Here is a 22,948-nt window from a genome sequence, read left to right on the forward strand (position 1 = left end):
AATTGCGTTTTAACCCTAACCCGTAATCCTAAACTTAACACTGTGTCCTTGCAGCCAAGAAAAACGTTCAGCACTGCCCGCACATTAAGAAAATTATGTGCTAATACTCACTTTCTTTATGGCATTTCTTTATATTTGCTGTGCAAGTTAATTCAACCATCTGCATGTGCTAGCATAAAATCAGCTATGAGCCAAAACCAGTAGCCACTAGCCTAAATTATAATGTAATTCAAAGCATCTTTCATGGGCTTATCAAAGTTCTTTTTCATGTGTAATTTTTTTCAACAGCAGCATTTGTTTTGTCATTCCACACATTGTTAAAAAAGTGTCGCTTTGGAACCAAAAATATGTCTGCTGCCTGAAGAAAGGGGAGATCAAGGGCAGGGCTACTCAGCTCAGAACCAATGGCCACGCCCATGTAGAGGAGATTTTGGAAATGGGAGCTTCAGGTAGACATGAAATATGGTGTTTAAAGAAATTCAAGTCGTGGGATCATAATCATAATTAAAGTTCCACTGGGAACGTTTTTATAAAAAATAAATAAAATAGTCGGGACTTTAATGGACCAGTAATCTCTGAAGTCCCGAAGAAGGTTCTGAGAATGAAGCCTGAAGGGTTTTGGCCATGTTGACTAGAATTTTCTCTGCCCACCTTTACCGCATTCTAAAAATGGGCATCAACCAATTCAAATATAGAATTTGGTGTCTTTGGTCTCAGCTGCAGTTGTTTTAAAGTGCTTTATGAATGAAGTTGATGATAATGAGGATGAATTCAAATATAGATCACTAATTTGGACAAATATGAGACCCACTCCACTAATAACTGATTTTGATCTTTTTAAATTGTTCTTGTGGCATTTTTATGATGATGGGGGAAATCTATCAAGAAAATTAAGTTAAATTTGAATTTCTTTATTTAGGAGCAAACAGAAAAATGCTGTTAAAAACAGATGGGTGAAGGAAAAGTGAGGTTGCCCACAGGTCAGAGGTGAATTTCTGATGAACTCCTGCCACTCTGCAGAAACTATATCCTAGAAAACAACACAAGTTTTTTTATATTGACTAAAAACGACATAATAATAGATCAAAGGATGATCGGAATGGAACTTTTAATAAACTTAAAAAAGATTTTAATGGAACACAGACAAACAAAACTATAAATTTCTATTTGATAAAAATGAATATACATGAAAAATATTTTGAGACCAGACTGTACATACATTTCTTTTTGCTGTACATTTGCAGGTCTGTATTATATTGGAGTATGGTTGGTGTTGGTTTAATCATTATCCCTGTGTTTCTCTTGCAGACCAAATGCTTCATCTGTGGAATTGGTAACGATTATTTTGACACCGTTCCACATGGCTTTGAAACGCACACACTGCATGAGCATAACCTGGCAAACTACCTGTGAGTACACCTGAAGTTTTCTGCGAGCTTAAAGCCCTAAACACAACACTAGCAAACTGTCAACATTTAAAGCAGTGGAGGGTGTTCTGGTTTTTTAATTTCTGATTGACTTCTCTGTGTTTATCTGAAGATTATTCCTCCTAGCTAAAACAAAAAAATAAATAATAATTTATTTTCAAACTGAGTAAAAGTTTGGTCTTTTAAGGGTCATTCAGACTGGAGTTTAGATAGACTTAAATCACTGACTGCAGAGAATTGGACCAAGTGAGAGTCGTGAAGTGGCGTGCGGGGAAAGGAGCTCACTAAGGTAGGCGGGGGCAGTTCCATGGATGTATTGGAAGGTGAGGCGACAGAGTTTGCAATGAATTCTGGAATGGATGGGCAACCAGTGAAGTGACTGAAGAACAGGAGCTATTTGGTTAAATTTGCATCTCCTCATCAGGACCCTAGCAGCACAGTTTTGGATGTGCTGAAGCTTTCGGGTCAGTTGCTGCCTTGCTCAGCATAAATAGTTATTGGGACTGTGTTCCTAATAACACTGATTTCGACTACAGCGGCAAAGGAAAGCGATTTAAAGGCTGGTCATCACGATGGGATAAATGAAGCCTCATTTTCGAGGGAAAGTTCACCTCTTACCAATTGTTTGCATACAAGGCTGCAGCAGCTCCTCACCTGGGCATGTCGGATCACATCTCTGCGGAGCTAACCCCCACATACAGACCTCTGATCTGCAGGACCAAACCAACCACCAAAACAGTTCTGGTATGGACCGAAGAGGCTTCTTCAGCACTACAGGACTGTTTTGAACTCACTGACTGGGAGGAGTTTAAAGATGGCTCAGATCTTGAGGCCTACACAACATCTGTCCTGAGCTATGTGCAGTTTTGCACAGATGCTGTTCTGCCCACAAAGTCCATCAAAGTGTACCCAAACCAGAAACCATGGTTTGATGGCACAGTGCGGTCTCTGCTCAAAGCTCGGGATCCAGCCTATAGGTCAGGTGACAGGCTGGCCAACAGCGGAGCTGAGGAAGAGAATCAACCAGGCTAAATACAGGTACAGATACTGTGTAGAGGAGCATTTTGGTAATAACAACCCGCGGGAGAGGTGGAGGGGCTTCAGAACCATCACAGACCACAGGAGCAACACTCAGCAGATCACCCATGACCCCACCTTGCCTGACACCTTAAACACTGTCTTTGCACGCTTTGACACTCCTGGCAGCAGAGACATATGGAGTGATATTTCTACCACCACGTTGCACACAAAACTTTCTAAGTTGAACACAGAACTTTCTAAGTTTTTTGCTCAAAAATTGTTTTTTTGCTTTCAAAAGCTTTTTTTTGCTTTCAAAAACGTTTTTTGCGTTTGCAAAACACATTTTTTTGCGTGCGTTGTGTCAAATCTCGCTTTTGTCCTATCTTTGATTTTGCTGACTTCTTTGAGCGCGACTTAGCGTGATATGACTGCCACTGGCATCGCCAAAAAGAAATTCGCAAGCGTTGTGTGTCCTCTCACTTTTTTCCTATCTTTGCTGAGTTAAGTTTCGGTTTGACGTGACCAAGCTGCCATCAAACAGCTGCTGATTGGTCCAGATTCTAACCAATCAACTGTCTCTGTCTCATATTGACGGTACTCCGAGGCAGACATGACCTTTGGACTTTGTGTCAGTTCTGTTCGTATGGGGTTCTGCCGTTTTCAACCGTTCTGACCCGTTTCTCTCAGAGTAAAACCCAGAAGGAGCAGCAAAGCAGCTAAAATAAAACAGAGTTTAGTGTTTATTCATGTCTGTGTAGAGACCAACGTGTTTGAAACGTCTGCAACAAAAAAAAAAAAAACATGTCCAAACTCCGACTCCGTCCAGCAGGGAAGCAACACTTTTTAAGATTTGTACCTGAACTATTGTTTTATTTTAGTCAAAAGTTGTTGAAATATTAAGAGAAAATAGCATTTTTTATGACTAATATTTTTTAACTTTGGGCAAACGCTCACAAGTTCTAAAACATAAATGATAATAAAGGTCAAAAAATGCCTCTTCTGTGTTATATACATTGCGTTTACTGTGGTGAGCCATCATTCTTTTGCTTATTATTGCTGTTCATCTGATCCCAAACACGTCTGCAGCATTAAATAATATGTGCTTTGAATCTTTTATTGTTTTGTTTTAACAAACAGACCTGAAAGAAAATCACACTTTTCACCAATAATTTGCTCTGCAGGATTCACAGATCAAACAGACCTGTTGATTTAATGTCAGCAGAAAAACTTTACAGTTTCAGGAGATCCTCAGTCATAAATTCACAAATCTGACTTAATAAAAATGAACGAATGCTAAAAAAAAGAAAGTATGAATTATTGTTAAAATTATATTTAAACAAATGAAAATGTCTTCATCCAAAAATGAGGGTAAAAAGAGCTGGTTCAGCCTCTGAGCCTCGGCAGCAGACACCATGTTAGATTCATATGGCGATTTGATTGGTTAGAATCTGGACATATCAGCAGCGGTCACGTCAAACCGAAACTTTTATTTTTTTTTTACTTGTCCTGTCCAACAGCTAGGCAGGCAGATGAGAGCTGAGGGCCTCTTGTGTTGGACATATTTTACTTTAACAAGAGGGGTTATTAATCTTCAGACAAACCAAAGGCATGACTGAATAAACCCCTTTTGTAATTGAGGCCAAACTTTATTAATTTCAACCATGTTTGAAAACCTTTGGTGTTGGACCGGACGGAAAAGGAAAGAAGGGAAGAAGAGAGGGGGGGTGATAGTGAGAGGGGGGGTAAGACTATGAAGCAGCATAGAGCAGACAGGTTTGCTGGTTGTTTATCATTACGGTACGGTTCAAATGTAGTACAAAAAGGGCGGGGCCTGACCACACACACTCAAATGTTATCAACACACATGCTAGCTGCAAAAAATGTCCACATGTCAACAAGTACACAAAACAGATAGTGTTCACTAACGCATACCTATGCCTTTAAACCAACTAGTGTGAAATCTTTCATTCATTCAATCATGCAAACTATTAGTGCAAAGGTGAGCTAACACCTGTGCTCAGGTGAGTGTGTATGTTCTTCTAAAATGGATGGTGGAATGTGAAAAGAAGGAGGAGGAGCGCCCAGCCACCCCCACACCCAGACCCTCGCAGCAGCGGCAGCCGGAATCCCCCCAACGCCACACGGGAACAGGCAAGGAACAACCGCCCCCCGGGCGACCAAGACCGCCACCCAGGCTAGGGCCAGCAGGACCGCCGCGAGGCCCCCAGAGCCAGAGAGCAGGGAGGCGCGGAGGGAAAGAGAGCGCCGCCCCAGCCCAACCAGGAAAGCAGCCCCCCCGCCGCGCCGGAAGAACCCAACGCAAGGCCCCACCGGAGAAGGACGCCCACAGCCCCAGACGAGCACCCCACCACCACCCAGGAGTTCCGGGCATCCCCCCGCCCCAACCCCAGGTACGAGCCAGGACCCCCCAAGGGAGACCCGCTCCGCACTCCAGGCAGTCACCCACCCGGCCCACGGTTGGTCCAGGGAGGAGCAAGGCAGGGGCCCCCGCCCAGGAGGGGGGAACCCCGGGGAAAAAAGGGCGGCCCACAAGGGGTGTTGTAAATATGGCCCGACCAGGCTCGGCCACTGTTGGAAGTTTGGCGGGGCCCAGCGCTCAGGGGCAAGGACCAGGACCCATCCCCCAGGGACACGAACACCCCCGGCTCAGGTGTAATGTGAACCCCCCCACCGTGCGGAGAGAGCACCGCCGGGCCCAGGGAGCCGGCACCCAGGGGACACGGCCGCCGTCGCCAATGGACCCGCACCCCCCACCAGGGAAGGGGTAGGGGACAGATGGACCTAGGTCCCACCTTCCTTGCAAAATGTGTGTGCGTGTATGTGTGTTTGAGAGGGTGTGTGTGTGCATGTGTGTGTGTTTATGTTGGAATGTATATATTGAAGGGGGAGGGGTGTGTGTACTAAGGGGGGGTGCAGTTAAAATTGGCGAGTAGGGCACTAAGGGGACATCTCCTGATTACTCACAGTGATGTCCCCTCACCCTCCACACCAAGGGGCCCTAAATGTCTAAGGTGCGGTTAATATTGGCGGGTAGGGTGCCAGGAGGACATCTGCTGCGTCAAACCGAAACTTAACTCAGCAAAGATAGGAAAAAAGTGAGAGGACACACAACGCTTGCGAATTTCTTTTTGGCGATGCCAGTGGCAGTCATATCACGCTAAGTCGCGCTCAAAGTAGCCAGCAAAATCAAAGATAGGACAAAAGCGAGATTTGACACAACGCACGCTAAAAAATGTGTTTTGCAAACGCAAAAAACGTTTTTGAAAGCAAAAAAAAGTTTTTGAAAGCAAAAAAACCAATTTCTGAGCAAAAAACTTAGAAAGTTTTGTGTTCAACTTAGAAAGTTTTGTGTGCAACGTGGTGGCAGAAATATCACTCCATAGAGACACTGGTCCTATTTTACAGCCGGAGGAACAGTCCCAGCCTCTCGTCCTGCAGCTTCATCAGGTGAGCCTGAGGAGGATGGACACCAGCAAAGCAGCAGGACCAGATAAGGTGTCAGGTCGGGTTCTGAAGCTATGTGCACATCAGCTGGCTGGAGTTTTTCTGGACATCCCTCACCTCACCTCAGTTCCTGAAGTCGTCCATCATTGTGCCGGTGCCAAAAAAATCATGTGTCACGTGCCTCAATGATTACTGGCCGGTCGCTCTGATACCAGTGATCATAATGTGCTTCGAGAGGATCATCCTGAGCCACATCGAGGACATCATCCCTGCTACTCTGGACAGTCATCAGTCCGCCTACAGGGAGAACCGATCAACAGAGGACGCAGTCTTGTTAGCCCTGCATGCCGCCCTGTCCCACCTGGAGCACACCAACACGTACGTCAGGATGCTGCTTGTAGACCTCAGCTCAGCATTTAACACTGTGATCCCAGACAAGCTGACGCTGAAGCTTCACAACCTAGGACTGCCTGCGTCTCTGTGCCTCTGGATCAGGGACTTTCTCACCGACAGGCCTCAAGTGGTGAGAATCGGGGACTCAACATCATCCACACTGATCCTAAGCACAATAACACAACAGGGGTGTGTCCTCAGCCCCACCCTCTTCACTCTGTTCACCCATGACTGCCCCAATATTCATCTCACAAACCTGGTTTTAAAGTTTGCTGATGACACCACCGTAGTGGGTCTCATATCAAACAACGATGAGACCCATGACAGAGAGGAGATCCAGCACCTAACAGGATGGTGTGCCGACAACAATCTCATCCTGAACACCTCCAAGACCAAGGAGATCATTGTGGACTTCAGAAGGTCCAGGAAGGTGGTACACCCCCCCCCCCCCCATTCATGGGGAGGAGGTGGAGTGTGTGGACCACATAAAGTTCCTGGGGATACACATCATGTCCGACCCCACCTGGTCGCTGCACACATCCCACCTGGTGAAGAAGGCTCAACAGAGACTTTTCTTCCTCAGGAAGCTTAAAAGGACTGGACTCTCATCTCAATGTCTGGGGATCTTCTATAGAGCAACCATAGAAAGCATCCTCTGTCTGAGTGCTACGGTGTGGTACGGAAGCTGCACCGCTCAAGAGAGGAAGAACTCGGCCCGGGTGGTGAAACACGCACAGGAGATTGTGGGAGGACCTCTCCCACAACTCGACTCAGTGTACGATAGTCGGGTCCGATGGAAGGCCCACCCAGGACACCAACTGTTTGTACCTCTTCCCTCTGGAAAGAAATACAGGAGCATCACACACAAACACACAAGCAGACTGAGAAACAGCTTCCTTCCCAGAGCTGTGAGGTCCATCCCCCCCCCTGCAGACACACACTCACACAGTCTTAACATAAGCCACTAATCCCGTCACTACACAGTCGACAGTTGACTATGCTCTGGTTGCACTTTTATGCCACCGTGAGTATGCTATACTCATTCCATGTGTGCAATATTATTCATCTCATGTGTGCAATACTCATTTCATATGTGCAATATTCATCTTATTTGGTTTGTAAAAGTTTGTTTTAAAGAAGCCAGCGTAGTGATATTGAACTTTAAGCCGTGTGGCCGGAACTTCTTTTGTAGGCGTGCAATGTCACTGTGAATTTTCCCTTTTTAATCCTCACATTGCAGCCAATCAGAATCAAATATTCATCCGGCCCATGGTATAATTTCTGATAATCGATACATGGAAGAGCATCATCCATCCTATACCATGGTCTCTTACAAAAAAAAATATATAATAGATCTCATCCTTGTCATCCTCTAAATTTTTCAATTCCTCCGCTATAACGTCCTTGTGTCTCATCTCCTCTTTCTTGACTTATTTTCTCTCCTCTCTTTTTCTTCCGCTGCATCCCAGTTTTCAAAATAATCAAACTCACTAAAAAGCTTAAAGGGAGCCACAATCTTTTTTATTTTGTTTTCTTTTCTTTCTCTGAGTTTCTGTTGTTACCAACTGGCATTTAGGCCAGCACAGTAATTTGGTGGCCTGCATTTGGCTATGTGGCCATAACTTCTTTTTAGGTGTCCATTATCACTGTACATTATTACTTTTTAATCCACACCCAGCACCCAATCAGAATTGAGTGTTCTCCTGAACCATGGTACAATGAAATGTTAATTCAGAGTGTTTTATGAAATACTAACAAATTCAAATCAAATTCAAATTCAAATTTTATTTGTCACACACACAATCATACGGCGTACAATGTGCAGTGAAATGCTTAGGCGACCGCCCGCAACTTCAAACAAGAGAGAATATCAATTGGAAAATAGATATAAAATATAGGAATATAGAAATATAAAAACATAAAAACAGAATGTCTGAATGTGTGCAAATATGCTCTAAAAGTGACATATGTGAGTGTATAGTGTCCATGATTACTGATTAAGAGACCGTATCACCTGCGGGAAGAAGCTCCTCCTTCCCATCGGCGGTTTCCCCGGCCGGTTGGCTGCCTCGGTCCCGTCGAGGCCTGACCAGAGCTCTTCTAGGGCCGGCGTTTGGGGGTGGGGGCCTGGGCTTGCTCCGGGGGGGGCCGGCGCTTTCTGGCTCCCCTCTCTCTGTGTGGGGGTGGTGGTGCTGGGCCTGGGGTGTCTGCGCCTCCGGGGGTGGGGCCCCGGGGCTGGGTGGGCCTGGCCCCCTTGCTGGGGGGGGGGGGCGGGGGACGGCTGTTTGACCACCGGGGGACAGTCTATCATCTGGCCCCAACTTACCCCCTTCCTCATATAACCTCATAATAGGGTGAGGGGGTGGGGGGCTTAGCCTGCGATGAGCCTTGGGGGGGGGGTTTACTAGGCAGTGACCCCCCTCCTGTGGTTGCCGTATGGAGTGGGCCCCCCCTCTTTCGGTTTTATTTGCACCTTAGACATGTAGGGCCCTTGGTAGGGGGGGTGCTTGGACATCACTGCCAGCAAGCAGCGGATGTCCTCCTAGCACCCTACCCGCCAATTTTAACCGCACCTTAGACATTTAGGGCCCCTTGGTGGGGAGGGTGAGGGGACGTCACTGTGAGTAATCAGGAGACGTCCCCTTAGTGCCCTACCCGCCAATTTTAACCGCACCCCCCTTAGTACACACACCCCTCCCCCCTCAATATATACATCCCAACATAAACACACACACATGCACACACACACTCTCTCAAACACACATACACGCACACACATTTTGCAAAGAAGGTGGGACCTAGGACCATCTGTCCCCTGCCTCTTCCCTGGTGGGGGGTACGGGCCCCTTTGCAACGGCGGCTGTGTCCCCGGGGTGCCGGCTTCCTGGGCCCGGCGGTGCTCTCTCCGCGCGGTGGGGGGGTTCACATTACATCTGAGCCGGGGGTGTTCGTGTCCCTGGGGGGTGGGTTCTGGTCCTTGCTCCTGAGTGCTGGGCCCCGCCAAATTTCCAACTGTGGCCGAGCCTGGTCGGGCCATATTTACAACACCCCTTGTGGGCCCTCTTTTTTCCCCGGGGTTCCCCCCTTCTGGGCGGGGGCGGCGGGCCCCTGCCTCGCTCCTCCCTGGACCAACCGTGGGCCGGGCGGATGGCTGCCTGGAGTGCGGAGTGGGTCTCCCTTGGGGGGTCCTGGCTCGTACCTGGGGTTGGGGCGGGGGGATGCCCGGAACTCCTGGGTGGTGGTGGGGTGCTCGTCTGGGGCTGTGGGCGTCCTTCTCCGGTGGGGCCCTGCGTTGGGTTCTCCCGGCGCGGCGGGGGGGCTGCTCTCCTGGTTGGGCTGGGGCGGCGCCCTCTTTCCATCTGTGCCTCCCTGCTCTCTGGCTCTGGGGGCCTTGCGGCGGCCCTGCTGGCCCTGGCCTGGGTGGCGGGCTTGGTCGCCCGGGCGGCGGTTGTTCCCTGCCGGTTCCCGTGTGGCGTTGGGGGGATTCCGGCTGCCGCTGCTGGTGCGGTGGGGGTCTTGGGGTGGGGATGGCTGGGCACTCTCCCTCCTTCTTTTCACGTTCCACCATCCATTTTAGAAGAACATAAACACTCACCTGAGCACAGGTGTTAGCTCAACAGACTGAATGACTGAAATATTTCACACTAGTTGGTTTTAAGGCATAAGTATGCGTGTGAACACTATCTGTTTTGTGTACATGTCGACAGGTGGACATTTTTGCAACTAACAGGTGTGTTTATAACATTTGAGTGTGTGTGTGGACAGGCTCCGCCCTTTTTTTTTGTTTTTTTTTACATTTGAACCTTACCATAATGATTAACAACCAGTAAACTTGCTGCTTTATGCTGCTTCATGGTCTTATCCCCCTCCTATTATCACCCCCTACCCCCCCTCTCTCTAACGTCCCTCTCTCTTCTTCCCCTCTTTCCTTTTCCGTCCGGTCCAACACCAAAGATTTTCAGACATGTTTGAAATTAATAAAGTTTGGCCTCAATTACAAAAGGGGTTTATTCAGACATACCTTTGGTTTGTCTGAAGATTAATAACCCCTCTTGTTAAAGTAAAATATGTCCAACCCAAGAGGCCCTCAGCTCTCATCTGTCTGCCTAGCTGTTGGACAGGACAAGTTAAAAAAAAAAAAAAAAAAAAGAAGAAGCTCCTCCTCAGTCTCTCTGTGTTGGCCTTCAGAGAGCGGAATCGCTTTCCTGACCGCAACAGAGAGAACAGTCCGTTGTCGGGGTGGCTGAGGTCCTTTGTTATCTTCCTGGCCCTGGTCCAGCACCGCCTGCTGTAGATTGAGTGTAGGTCAGGGAGCTCGGTATGAATGATGCGCTCAGCTGAACGCACCTAACTTTACCAAAAATGTTTTTATCTAATGTTTGGGAAACTGGCAACATTTAATAATAATATGTTGATGCCTATTATTCTGTTGTCATACTGTTGTCATTTGTTGCAGCCTCCCATCATTTGGTACAACCAACAAAAATACATCTATTCATTTTCTGAACCCGTATTATGCTTTACGGGGAGGTTGCCGAAGCCTAACTGTTGCCACTGTTGCCACTGTTGGGGGAAGCGGGGTACACCCTGGACAGGTCGCCAGTCTGTCGCAGGGCACCAACAAAAATATTTATTTTAATTTACTCTAAAATATATTTCTAATTCATATTGCAGTTTAAATGAATCTCTGATGCAGTATGTTTAGACGACTGATATTTTTATATGTTTATCAATTGTATTGGATTTATTTAAAAAAATAAAACTTTGAACCACATTTAGGGAGAGTGCTAACCTCATACAAGAAAAGTGTGAGCTTAATACTTAAAAATATTGTTTGTTTGTTAAGATTTAGTAGTAAACAATCTGACTACAATTACAATTTTATACAGTAGGGACATTTGTTAATTTTGATCCAATTGACGGTTGGACCAAAATCCTTTTTTTAAGACCACAGTCACTAACTTGACCTAAAAACGCACTAAATGTACAAATGTTCAAGTATATTTGTAACTGTATATGGGATATACATTGCACACTCGTCGGCTTCCCTTGCTCAATTCGCATGTGCATCATTTACATTAACTGTCTGTTGACACCGAACGTGATTCATGTGGCAAATTTGCGACACCATCTTTGTTTTAACATGCATTTTGATTTTTTTCCAGATGCAATGTGTTATAATGCTTTTTTTTTATTATTCGGCATCGCGCATATTTTTTTATAAATAGGAATAGCTTGTGATTAAAGATGTCGTGAATGTTTTGTTTTTTGGTAGGCAATGTATTTGTGTGTGTGTGTCTATATATCTGTTTTAAAGTACTTTATATGTTTTACTAAGTATATTAGGGGTCTTGAGAAAAATCGATTCGGCAATATTTCAATTTAATTGATATTTGTGTCAATTTAAAATGCTGTCAGGACAAAATTTATTCAACTATTTATGGGCGTCCTTCAGCGTCTGACTCTTGTTTACCACTTAAACCTCCGACCGCTAGTTGGGAGCACAGCACCCTCAGCCTCTTTTAGCAGCTCTACACCGCACAAAACAACTACAAGATCTCAGCAAGTACCAGCTTTTTTTGTTGTTATGAGAAATGCTCTGCTAAGCTTTAACTTGGGATGGTTACCGAACCGAAACTCTGTGCTGGGGGGCGCCTTATGCGCCCCCTACGAGATTTCCACTTTCTGTCTTTTTAGAAGAACTCTACATCCCATAACAGACTGGTCGGCGTTCACAGCTGCAGACACGCCCCCTCTGCATGCTCACGCTGCTCTGCTCCTCCTGCACGCTCGCATTACCCGATGGTGTTAAAGGCACCACGAAAGTCTTAGAAACATGATAGTTATTTTAAAAAACCACAGAGCACAAGGATGAAAGAGCCGCACGCGGCTCCGGAGCCGCAGGTTGCCGACCCCTGTACTAGCCAAACATTTCTCTGGAAAAAAGTTATGTAGTTGAAAGCAAACAGTTGTTCCAGTTATTTTTTAAGGGTCAGCTGATTATTGTTATCTTGTAAAAGCAAACACAAATAATAATTGAAAGTGTAAGTCAGGTTTTATAACATCACTGAAATGTAATATTATTTTAACAAAAAACACTTTTGATATCTGAACCTTTTTATGAACACATACAAATAGCATCGAATTTTCATCAAGGCCCAAAGGTTTATTTCTAGACATAGTCTTTTTTTTTTTACGTCAACAGTTAAGAAATTAACTTCAATGTACAGAAAAAGAGTAAAGATTTAAACTAGTGATAGACATAAAATAATTACTTTAAAGTTGTCTGGGTTTTTTTATGGTCATGCATAGAAAAGTCATTACTCCGGCTTCTCTGTCAGGCGTGCCTTCCAGTAAAACTCCAAACTTTTGACACCAGCGAATTATTTCTTTCTTTCATTTGCAGGTTTCCAAGCCATACAGTCCAAATGAAGAATAAATCATATACTCTACCACTGACAAACTGCCAATTCCACGCTAATAATGCGGCCAACAAATTATATGACCACCACAAGCTCACTCCAATTCCTAATCCAATCATTTATGCCATTTACCTTTCAAACTTTGTGCCACACACGCCCACAGCCACACACCCACCACCTGATTGATGACGCTGCACTTTACCTGTGCCATTTCCATTATGGCTCCTACGTGGAGCAAAAACTGAGTGTTTGTGCTGGCTGAGGTCAGTCTAAGCAAATGCTAGAAATTACCAGCGGACCTGAATGCAGCAATAGCGAGCTCTTACAAATGCAGAAATTCTATGAACCACTGAATGCACCTCCTGCTGCGGAGTATGTGACTATTTAACCTGCGCAACAAAATCAGAATTTTACCTACTATAGGATGGGTGTTTGTGGTAGCCAAGGGGGGGCAAGCAGTTCATTAGCCATTTATAAATGGCTGTCTGTCTGTCTGTCTGTCTGTCTGTCTGTCTGTCTGTCTGTCTGTCTGTCTGTCTGTCTGTCTGTCTGTCTGTCTGTCTGTCTGTCTGTCTGTCTGTCTGTCTGTCTGTCTGTCTGTCTGTCTGTCTGTCTGTCTGTCTGTCTGTCTGTCTGCGTGCGTGCGTGCGTGCATAGTAAATAACACCAAAATTACAGAGGTATTATAGGGTAAGTTATTGTCCTGCCTGAAAATAAACATTTTGACCATGTGCACCTTTGTAGATCAGCATTTGATTTTATGATTGTGTGTTTCAGATTCTTCTTGATGTATCTTATCAACAAGGATGAAACGGAGCACACAGGCCAGGTAACTCAGCTGTTCCAAAGCAGCACAACTTTAGACGGTCAGATTTCCAACCAACATTTGTTTTTTTTATGCCACACAGAGCCCATTGTGAACAGAATGTATGTTGAAATCTAAAAGATTCAAAACAACTACACTATTTTACCAAAAGTATTTGCTCACCTGCCTTGACTCAGGAACTGAAGTGCCATTACATTACTAACCCATAGTGTTCAATATTATGTTGGTCCACCTTTTGCTGCTAATGGAGTTTAAATTCTTCTGTAAAGGCTGTCCACAAGGTTGAGGAGTGTGTTCATAGGAATTTTTGACCATTCTTCCAAAATCACAGTGGGGAGGTCACACACTGGGAGGTCACAGTATCCACTCTAATTCATCCCATAGGTGTTCTGTTGGGTTAAGGTCAGGTCTCTGTACACACCAGGCAGGTTCATCCACATCAAACTCTGTCATCAATGTGTTTTATGGACCTTGTTTTTTTGCATTGGTGCAGAGTCATGTTGGAAGAGGAAGGGGCCCGCTCCAAACTGTTCCCACAATGTTGGTAGTATGCAATTGTCCAAAAGGTTTGGGTATCATGAAGCATTCAACGTCCCTTTCACTGAAACTTTTGGGCCAAGCCTAAGTACTAAAAAAACAACGCCCAATAATTCCTCCTTCCCACTCGGCACAATGGAGTCACAAATGTAACTTTCTCTTGGCAACCTCCAAACCCAGACTCGTCCATAAGATTGCCTGATAGAAAAGCGTGATTCATCACTCCAGAGAATGCGCCTCCACTGCTCTAGAGCCCAGTGGCAGTGTGCTTTATACCAGTGGTCCCCATCCTCCGGGCCGCGGACTGGTACCGGGCCGCGGGACACTTGCCAAAATTTCCCGCGGCCCGGTACCGGTCCATGGGAAATTTTGGCACTGTGACGAACAGAAAGAAAAACTAATTTCCATTTTATTGGGACACCTGATTCTGTTACGGGAGAGGTGGGAAGTACCCAGGCGCAGAGAGGAGAGGAGGCAGGAGGTGCCAGGCATTCAGGATCTTTAATAAAGTTCACAAACTACAAACAAAAACCACTGCTAAGCAGACTAACCAAAACTCGAAACTCAAAAACTTGAAATGCACTACACAGTGGAAGAACATAATTACAAACTATGGTGTCATGATACGACGAGAGTTCAGAGTGACCCAAATGCTGGAACCCAGAAGGAGACTCGGACAATGAGGTAAGTTTAGTTTGATTTTATATAGCAAAGGGTGAGTAATGGCTTTTCTCCAGAGGCGGCGTGGCAGCAGGCTGGAGGAGGGCGGCAGCAGGATTCCAGAGCGAGACAGTGAGAGTCCAGGCAGAGAACAGCGACCAGGTGAGTTCCAGAGGTGATTCTTCCTGAGACAGAGACGAGAGGAGCAATGAGTAACTTGAAGCATTGACAACAAACAGGAACATGAGCAGACCAGACTAAGCACCATGGGAGGAACAACGAACTGGCGTCGAGTGGAGGTCCAGGTGCTCCTTAAGAGGGTAACGGCGATAATGAGGTGAGTGGTGGCAGCTGGTCGCGTCAGGAACAGAGCAGGCGGGGGAGGGGGAGAGTAGCTGGCAGAGGCACCATGACAGTACCCCCCCTCAACGACCGCCACCAGGCGGTCCAAGACGATGGTCAGGATGGGCGCGGTAAAAGTCGTCGGTGAGGGTATCCCTCCCAGTCCACCAAGAACTGGACCCCTCGCCCACGGCGCCGGACATCCAAAATCTTGTCGACCGTAAAGGCCGGGGCGCCGTCGATGGTACAGGCGGGCGGTGGGGAAGTGGACGGTGGGCAAAGCGGACTCTCGGTGACTGGCTTGATTTGGGAGATGTGGAACGAGGGATGGATTTTAAGGGCAGCGGGAAGTCGTAACCTGACACAGGTGGGGTTGATGATGCGGTCAATGGTGTAAGGGCCAATAAACTTGGGAGCCAGCTTACGGGACGAAGCCTGGATGGGAACATTTCTAGAAGAGAGCCATACCTTTTGGCCCGGTTGGTAACTGGGTCCCACCACCCTATGACGGTTGGCGATCTGGCAGTTGCTCTCCTTGGTGTGGAGGAGAGCCGCCCTGGTCTGCAGCCAGATGTCTTGACACCGCTGGAGATGGAGCTGGACCGAGGGCCCTGCCAGATCGAGTTCCTGAGAGGGAAACAAAGGTGGTGAGTATCCCAGGGAGGCCTCAAAAGGGGAAATACCTGTGGCGGAAGAGGAGTGGGTGTTGTGGGCGTATTCCACCCACACAAGATACTTGGACCAGTCAGAGTTGTTCTGAGCTGCCAGACACCTGAGAGCCGCTTCCAGCTCTTGATTAGCCCGTTCAGCCTGGCCGTTGGATTGTGAGTGGTACCCCGAAGAGAGACTGACCGTGGCTCCGAGGGCAGAGCAGAAGGCCTTCCACACCTGGGACGTAAACTGAGGTCCGCGGTCGGACACGATGTCGGATGGTAACCCATTGTGGCGAAAAACGTGATTGATGAGGATGTCCGCGGTTTCGGATGCAGAGGGTAGCTGAGGCAGGGGAATGAATTGTGCGAATTTAGAGAAGCGGTCAATGACAGTAAGGATTACCGTGTGACCCTGGGACGGAGGCAGTCCGGTTACAAAGTCCACCGCAATATGAGACCAGGGACGGCTTGGCGTAGGCAAAGGCAACAGATGACCAGAGGAGGGCGAGTTGGAGGACTTGGAGCGGGCACAGATGGTGCAGGCCACAACATACTCCCTTACGTCCTTCTCCAGCATGGGCCAGTAAAACCGCCGTTTTAGTAGGTTGATGGCCCTGTGAACCCCCCCATGGCAGGCAATGCGGGATGTGTGACCCCAGGTCAGGACGTCAGACCTAAGGGAATCAGGGACATACAAGGTGCCAGGAGGACATGTAATGCCATTAGGTATCTCACCTTGGGCCTGTTGGACCTTGCTTTCGATCTCCCAGGTGAGATTACCTACAAAACAGGAGATGGGAATGATGGGTGAGTCAGAGGAGGATTCAGAGACTGAGTATTTGCGGGACAAGGCATCCGGTTTGACATTTCGGCTGCCCGGACGGTACGTGATCGAAAAATTAAAGCGGTCAAAAAATAGACACCAATGGGCCTGTCTGGAATTAAGACGTTTGGCACTGCGGTGATAAGCGAGATTCTTGTGGTCGGTCCAAACTATAAAAGGTTGCTCTGCCTCCTCGAGCCAGTGGCGCCATTCCTCCAAAGCTAGTTTTATGGCTAAGAGCTCACGATTCCCAACATCATAATTCTGCTCGGCAGGGCTCAGTTTGCGGGAGAAGTAGGCACAAGGTTTTAGTTTGCCTGAAGACTCCTCCCGTTGAGAAAGAACAGCCCCAACTCCAGAATCAGAGGCATCAACCTCGACGATTAACTGTTTAGTGACATCCGGTTGTATGAGAATGGGTGCAGAGACAAAGAGTTCTTTAAGTCTCTTAAAAGCCGCATCGGCGGCGGGGTTCCAGGTGTAAGTCTTGTTGATGGAGGTGAGTTGCGTGAGGGGAGCAGCAATGCAACTATAATTGCGAATGAACCTTCTATAGAAATTGGCGAAGCCCAGAAATTGTTGTAGTTTTTTGCTGCTTTGAGGAACCTCCCATTGCGTAACAGCTTCAATTTTGGCGGGGTCAGGACGGATATTGCCAGCTTCGATTATGTACCCAAGGAACGGGATGGTAGATACATGAAATTCGCATTTTTTCGGCTTTGACGTACAGACGATTTTCGAGAAGCCTCTCCAGGACGAGGCAGACATGATGTTCGTGCTGAGCCGGATCAGGGGGGTATTCCAGGAAGCATGTTTAAACTAGCCTGACTTTGAGCCTGAACTCTGGCTGAAATCCGCCTCAACTTGCTTACTCTGGGTATGTCGGTTCCAAAAGACCGGATATGAGTTGGCGTAGTTACGCTCAACTTGGTAACCCTGGGTTAACGCACGGTACATAAAGACATTCTCAATAGATCGCCGATTTCTGGAGTCACCATGGAAACGCGTGGAGAGAAAAAAAGAAAGCGCGACACTTGAGACGGAAGTGAGACGGAGTCTGAGATTTTAATGACGGCGGATAGAAATTATAAGTCCATCAAAAAGTAACACGGCTGAAAGATAATTTAGTTAAATTTATTCAAACTCAATAATTGTTTTTACAACTCAAATTTACGTATTTATCTAACTAAATGTCACATTACTTCATCAATCTTTTTTCCATCTTAATTACTTATATTTCTTGAACTTTCAAATGTCTGAGTTTGAGCCGACAGATATGCTCATTTTTATAACAATAAAAAGAACGGAAAAAAATGCACGGAGTGCAAAAATTCATCACAGAATATTCCATCACTGTCATAACAGGATTGGGTGGTAGAGGTGCTATATAAACTCATCATCCTCTACTTTACTCTCACTCATGGTGCAGAGACTTAAGCATAGTAGGACAAAATAGCTCGGCAAAACACGGTGAAACACAGTAAAACAGCTATACAACTAAACACATTTTGTAAAAAACCCACACTTAAACCCAAATCCGTCCAGACAGGCAAAGGGAATGATATCCCAGAATCCCTTGCGGTGCCGATCTAACAGCAGCATCAAAGTTACACCTACTTAATTGAATTAATTTGAATAAAAGGAAAATAATTGTCTGAAAACTATGTGTTATTTTTAACGTGACCTAACAAAAAAATGATTTATCTTAACTGAAGCAAATAATTAAGTTAGATCAAAGTAAAAAAGTTTATCTTTCCAACATCCATATGTGGTCTTATCACCCTCTCATGGTGGAAAAAGTATTATCTGAGCTTCTTCATCCACTAAATCATCTTCAAATGGACACGCCATGCTGTTTCACCTCTTTGTAAACAAACTAATCTTCAGCTGAACCTGCTCCGGACCAGGTTATGTTCAGAGCATGAGTTGCCATGGTAACTTGACCTACCCTGAAACATACCTCCATTTCTGGAACCGAAAGCTGAGGTTATCAACTTCCTTAGCCTCAAACTTATCGTGGGAGCTAGCATAACCTGCTTTCTGGAATACCCCCCAGAAGAGTAGATGAGGATATCGTCCAAATAAACAAAAACGAATCTATTTAGAAAGTCCCTGAGGACATAATTTACAAAGCGCTGAAAAACGGCAGGGGCATTGGTAAGCCCGATGGCATATCTAAATATTCATAGTGTCCAAACGGCGTATTAAATGCCGTTTTCCACTCGTCACCCTCCCGAATGCGGACAAGGTGATATGCGTTTCTGAGATCAAGTTTGGAGAAAATCTTGGCTTGTTGGACTGAATCAAAAACGGAATCAATTAGAGGCAGGGAATATTTATCTTTAACAGTAATTTGATTTAGCTCAAGGTAGTCTATGCAGGGACTTAACGTCTTGTCTTTCTTCTCCACGAAGAAAAACCCTGCGCCGACAGGAGAGGATGAGGGGCGGATATGACCCATGGAAAGGGCTTCCTGAATGTAATTTTCCATGGAGGCTTTTTCGGGCCCAGATAGGTTATAAAGTTTCCCTTTAGGGAAGGGGCCCCGTTAAGCAGTTCGATGGAACAATCATATGGTTTATGGGGCGGGAGAACACTGGCCTTGGATTTAGAGAATACGTTTCTGAGATCATGGTAACAAGCGGGGACGTTGGAAAGATCAATTTCTTTATCGAGTTCTGAATCGGAGAAGTTAGTGATCGGGATGGCAGAATGTAGACAGTTAGCCATACAGTGGGTACTCCAGTTGGCAATGCGAGGAGAACCCCAATCAATATGAGGATTATGGGTCTGAAGCCAAGAAAACCCCAAAATGATGGGTGTCTGAGGACACTGGGTGACGAAGAACTGGTGGTATTCTCTGTGATTCCCGGAGGTTAATATAAGAACGGGCCTCGTGCGTTTAGTGATGCGGGTGAGATGTTTACCCCCTAAACCAGCAGCGGTCACGGGGGAGGCGAGATCTTCGAGGGATAGCGTGAGGTCATGAACGAGACGCTGGTCTATGAGGCTGTGTTCGGCACCGGAATCTATGAGAGTCTGGAGTTCATGAACTTGATTTTGATGAACGATTTTTACCGGGACAAACAAAAACTTAGAATTCTTGACGAGATCGGAATTATTTCCCCGTGGACTGATATCTACCGGGAGGTTCGGGAGTATAAGACGAGAGCTGCATTGCGAGACAAAATGGCCGGCTCGACCACAATAAAAACATATCCCCTCTTCACGACGCTTCTCCCTTTCTTTAGTAGTCAGTTTTGAGTGACCTACGAGAATGGGCTCACCAGTACTGCAGGCAGGGAGTTCATGGATGGATGGCTGAGCGACACATACAGGATTAGGATTGTGCGATGGTGGCTTACAGTTCCGTTCCATGATGCGTTCTCGCAGCGGGACGTCGGATCGCAGAGCCGCAGAGACGAGATCTTCAAAATTTCCTGCTTCGGGCTGAGAACGTAGGTGATCTTTTATTTTCTCATTCAATGACTGGTAGAATACCCCTTGGAGAACTGGATCGGGCCAACCCGCTTCGACCGCTAGTATCCGAAAATCAATAAGATGGTCGCTTACCGAACGGCTTCCTTGTTTGAGATTTAGCAACCGCCGGATGGCTTCTTCATGTTTACGGGGCTGGTCAAACACGAGTCGGAATTCCCAGAGGAATCGGTCAAATGGAAGATGAATTATGGGGTGAGACGCCAAAAAGGCCTGAGCCCATCATAGAGCTTTGCTACGAAGAGAATTAACGATTAACGAGATTTTGTTGTGATCGGCCTGGTAATACCTGGGGGCCTGCTGGAAGATAAGTTGACACTGAATCAGGAACCCTCCGCGAGATTCAACATCACTGAAAAAAGGTTCCGGCTGGAGACGGCGTGGCAGCAGGCTGGAGGAGGGCGGCAGCAGGATTCCAGAGCGAGACAGTGAGAGTCCAGGCAGAGAACAGCGACCAGGTGAGTTCCAGAGGTGATTCTTCCTGAGACAGAGACGAGAGGAGCAATGAGTAACTTGAAGCATTGACAACAAACAGGAACATGAGCAGACCAGACTAAGCACCATGGGAGGAACAACGAACTGGCGTCGAGTGGAGGTCCAGGTGCTCCTTAAGAGGGTAACGGCGATAATGAGGTGAGTGGTGGCAGCTGGTCGCGTCAGGAACAGAGCAGGCGGGGGAGGGGGAGAGTAGCTGGCAGAGGCACCATGACATATGGATCAGCACAGGAGAAAGGGAAAGACAAGACTTAAATACATGCAAGGCAACGATACACAGGTGGAAACACTCAGGACTGATGAGGAAAGGTAAAACTTGAAAACAACAACAAAAAAGGAAATACTACAAGATAAAACAGGAAGTTAACTCAAACCTATACAGAAACAACAAATAAACAAACAAGGAAAAGAAACTGAAACCGTTACAGATTCTGATCATTTAGATGGGTGAGTGAATACTTTTGTTAATATAGTGTGCATGAAGCACAATTCTTCAAACAGGCTCATTTCTGCATGGTGTAAGCAGGACCCCCTCCCCACCACCACCATTCTGGGCGGAGGAGGGGGCACAGAGGGAGGGATTAGGGGACTGTCCACCACCGGCTTTATCTTGCTGACATGGAAGGTGGGATGCACCCGGAGGGATTGAGCCAGAAGAAGGCGGACCAAAGCTGGATTGATGACCTTGGAAACCTGAAAGGGACCCACAAATCATGAAGCCAGTTTCCTACAAGGGACATGCAGGTTGAGGTCCCCAGCTAAAAGCCAGACCTTCTGCCTGGGTCGATAGTCGGGAGCAGGGTGCCTCCTGCGATCTGCCGCCTTCTTGACTCTGTCCTGTAGGCGGACCAGGACCTGTTGGGAGGCGGCCCAGATGTGGCAACAGTGGTGAACCAGGGCATGGGCAGATGGAACAGAAATCTGTGGCTCCAAATCCACAAATAGGGGAGGGTCACACCTGAAAAGCCATTTGAATGAGGAAAAGCCTGTGGCCGAGGTAGGCAAGGTGTTGTTCCAGTTGTTGGTTAAGGCGTTTGGTCTGGCCATTGGATTCCGGATGATACCTAGAGATCAGGCTGGCCGTAGCGCCAATGAGCCAGCAGAACTCCCTCCAGAACCGGGACATGAACTGAGGCCCCCGGTCAGAAACAATTTCCTTAGGGAAGCCTTGATGCCTGAATCCTTGGTTCATTATTATTTCAGAGGTTGTCTTGGGCAGGGCAATGAACCTGACCATCTTTGAGAACTTGTAAGGAAATCAGTATATTTCACAGACACAGTCACAAGGTGTTTCACAGGTTAATTTATTCATTCATTCACAGTACAGACCAAAAGTTTGGACACACCTTCTCATTCAAAGAGTTGTCTTTATTTTCATGACTCTGAAAATTGTAGTCACACTGATGGCATCAGAACTGTGAATGTGGAACATTCACAGAACATGTGGAACATGTGGAATTAAATACATAACAAAATGTGTGAAACAACTGACAACATGTCATATTGTAGGTTCTTCATAGTAGCCACCTTTTGATTTGATTACTGTTTTGCACACTATTGGCATTCTCTTGATGAGCTTCAAGAGTGTCACCTGAAGTGTTTTTCACTTCCCAGGTGTGCCCTGTCAGGTTTAACAAGTGTGATTGCTTTATAGATTGCCTTATAAATGGGGTGGGGACCATCAGTTGTGTTGTGTCAGGTGGATACACAGCTGATAGTCCTACTGAATAGACTGTTAGCTGCTTTTTTCTTGCCATAATACAAATTCTAAGTACAGAAAAACGAGTGGCCATCATTACTTAAAGAAATGAAGGTTAATCAATCTGAAAAATTGGTAAAACTTTGAAAGTGTCCCCAAGTGCAGTCACAAAAACCATCAAGCGCTACAAAGAAACTGGCTCACATGCGGACCGCCCCAGGAAAGGAAGACCAAGAGTCACCTCTGCTGCGGAGGATAAGTTCATCCAAGTCACCAACCTCAGAAACGGCAGGTTAACAGCAGCTCAGATTAGAGAGCAGGTCAATGGCACACAGAGTTCTAGCAGCAGACACATCTCTACAACAACTGTTAAAAGAAGACTGTGTGAATCGGGGCTTCATGGTAGAATATCTGCTAGGAAACCACTGCTAAAGAAAGGCAACAAGCAGAAGAGACTTGTTTGGGCCAAAGAACAAAAAGAAAGGACATTAGACCAGTGGAAATCTGTGCTTTGGTCTGATGAGTCCAAATTTGAGGTTTTTGGTGACAACCATCGTGTATTTGTGCGACGCAGAAAAGGTGAACGGATGGACTCTACATGCCTGGTTCCCACCGTGAAGCATGGAGGAGGAGGTGTGATGGTGTGGGGGTGCTTTGCTGGTGACACTGTTGAGGATTTATTCAACAT

The 22,948-nt window shown here is 46.5% G+C and overlaps 1 protein-coding gene across 2 annotated transcripts in view; it reads left to right on the forward strand.

Annotated features, from left to right (window-relative positions):
- ryr2a (ryanodine receptor 2a (cardiac)) overlaps positions 1-22,948 on the forward strand; it is a 310,570-nt gene that overhangs the window by 283,261 nt on the left and 4,361 nt on the right. For both annotated transcript variants that reach the window (XM_023949560.2, XM_023949561.2), the window contains 2 exons: positions 1,309-1,409; positions 13,505-13,556. In XM_023949560.2, coding sequence (XP_023805328.1) covers positions 1,309-1,409; positions 13,505-13,556 — 153 coding nt within the window. The remainder of the gene's footprint in view (positions 1-1,308; positions 1,410-13,504; positions 13,557-22,948) is intronic.

Source organism: Oryzias latipes, chromosome 19 (genome assembly GCF_053564925.1).
Source record: "Oryzias latipes strain Hd-rR chromosome 19, Olatipes_Hd-rR_3.1".
NCBI classification, from domain to species: domain Eukaryota; kingdom Metazoa; phylum Chordata; class Actinopteri; order Beloniformes; family Adrianichthyidae; genus Oryzias; species Oryzias latipes.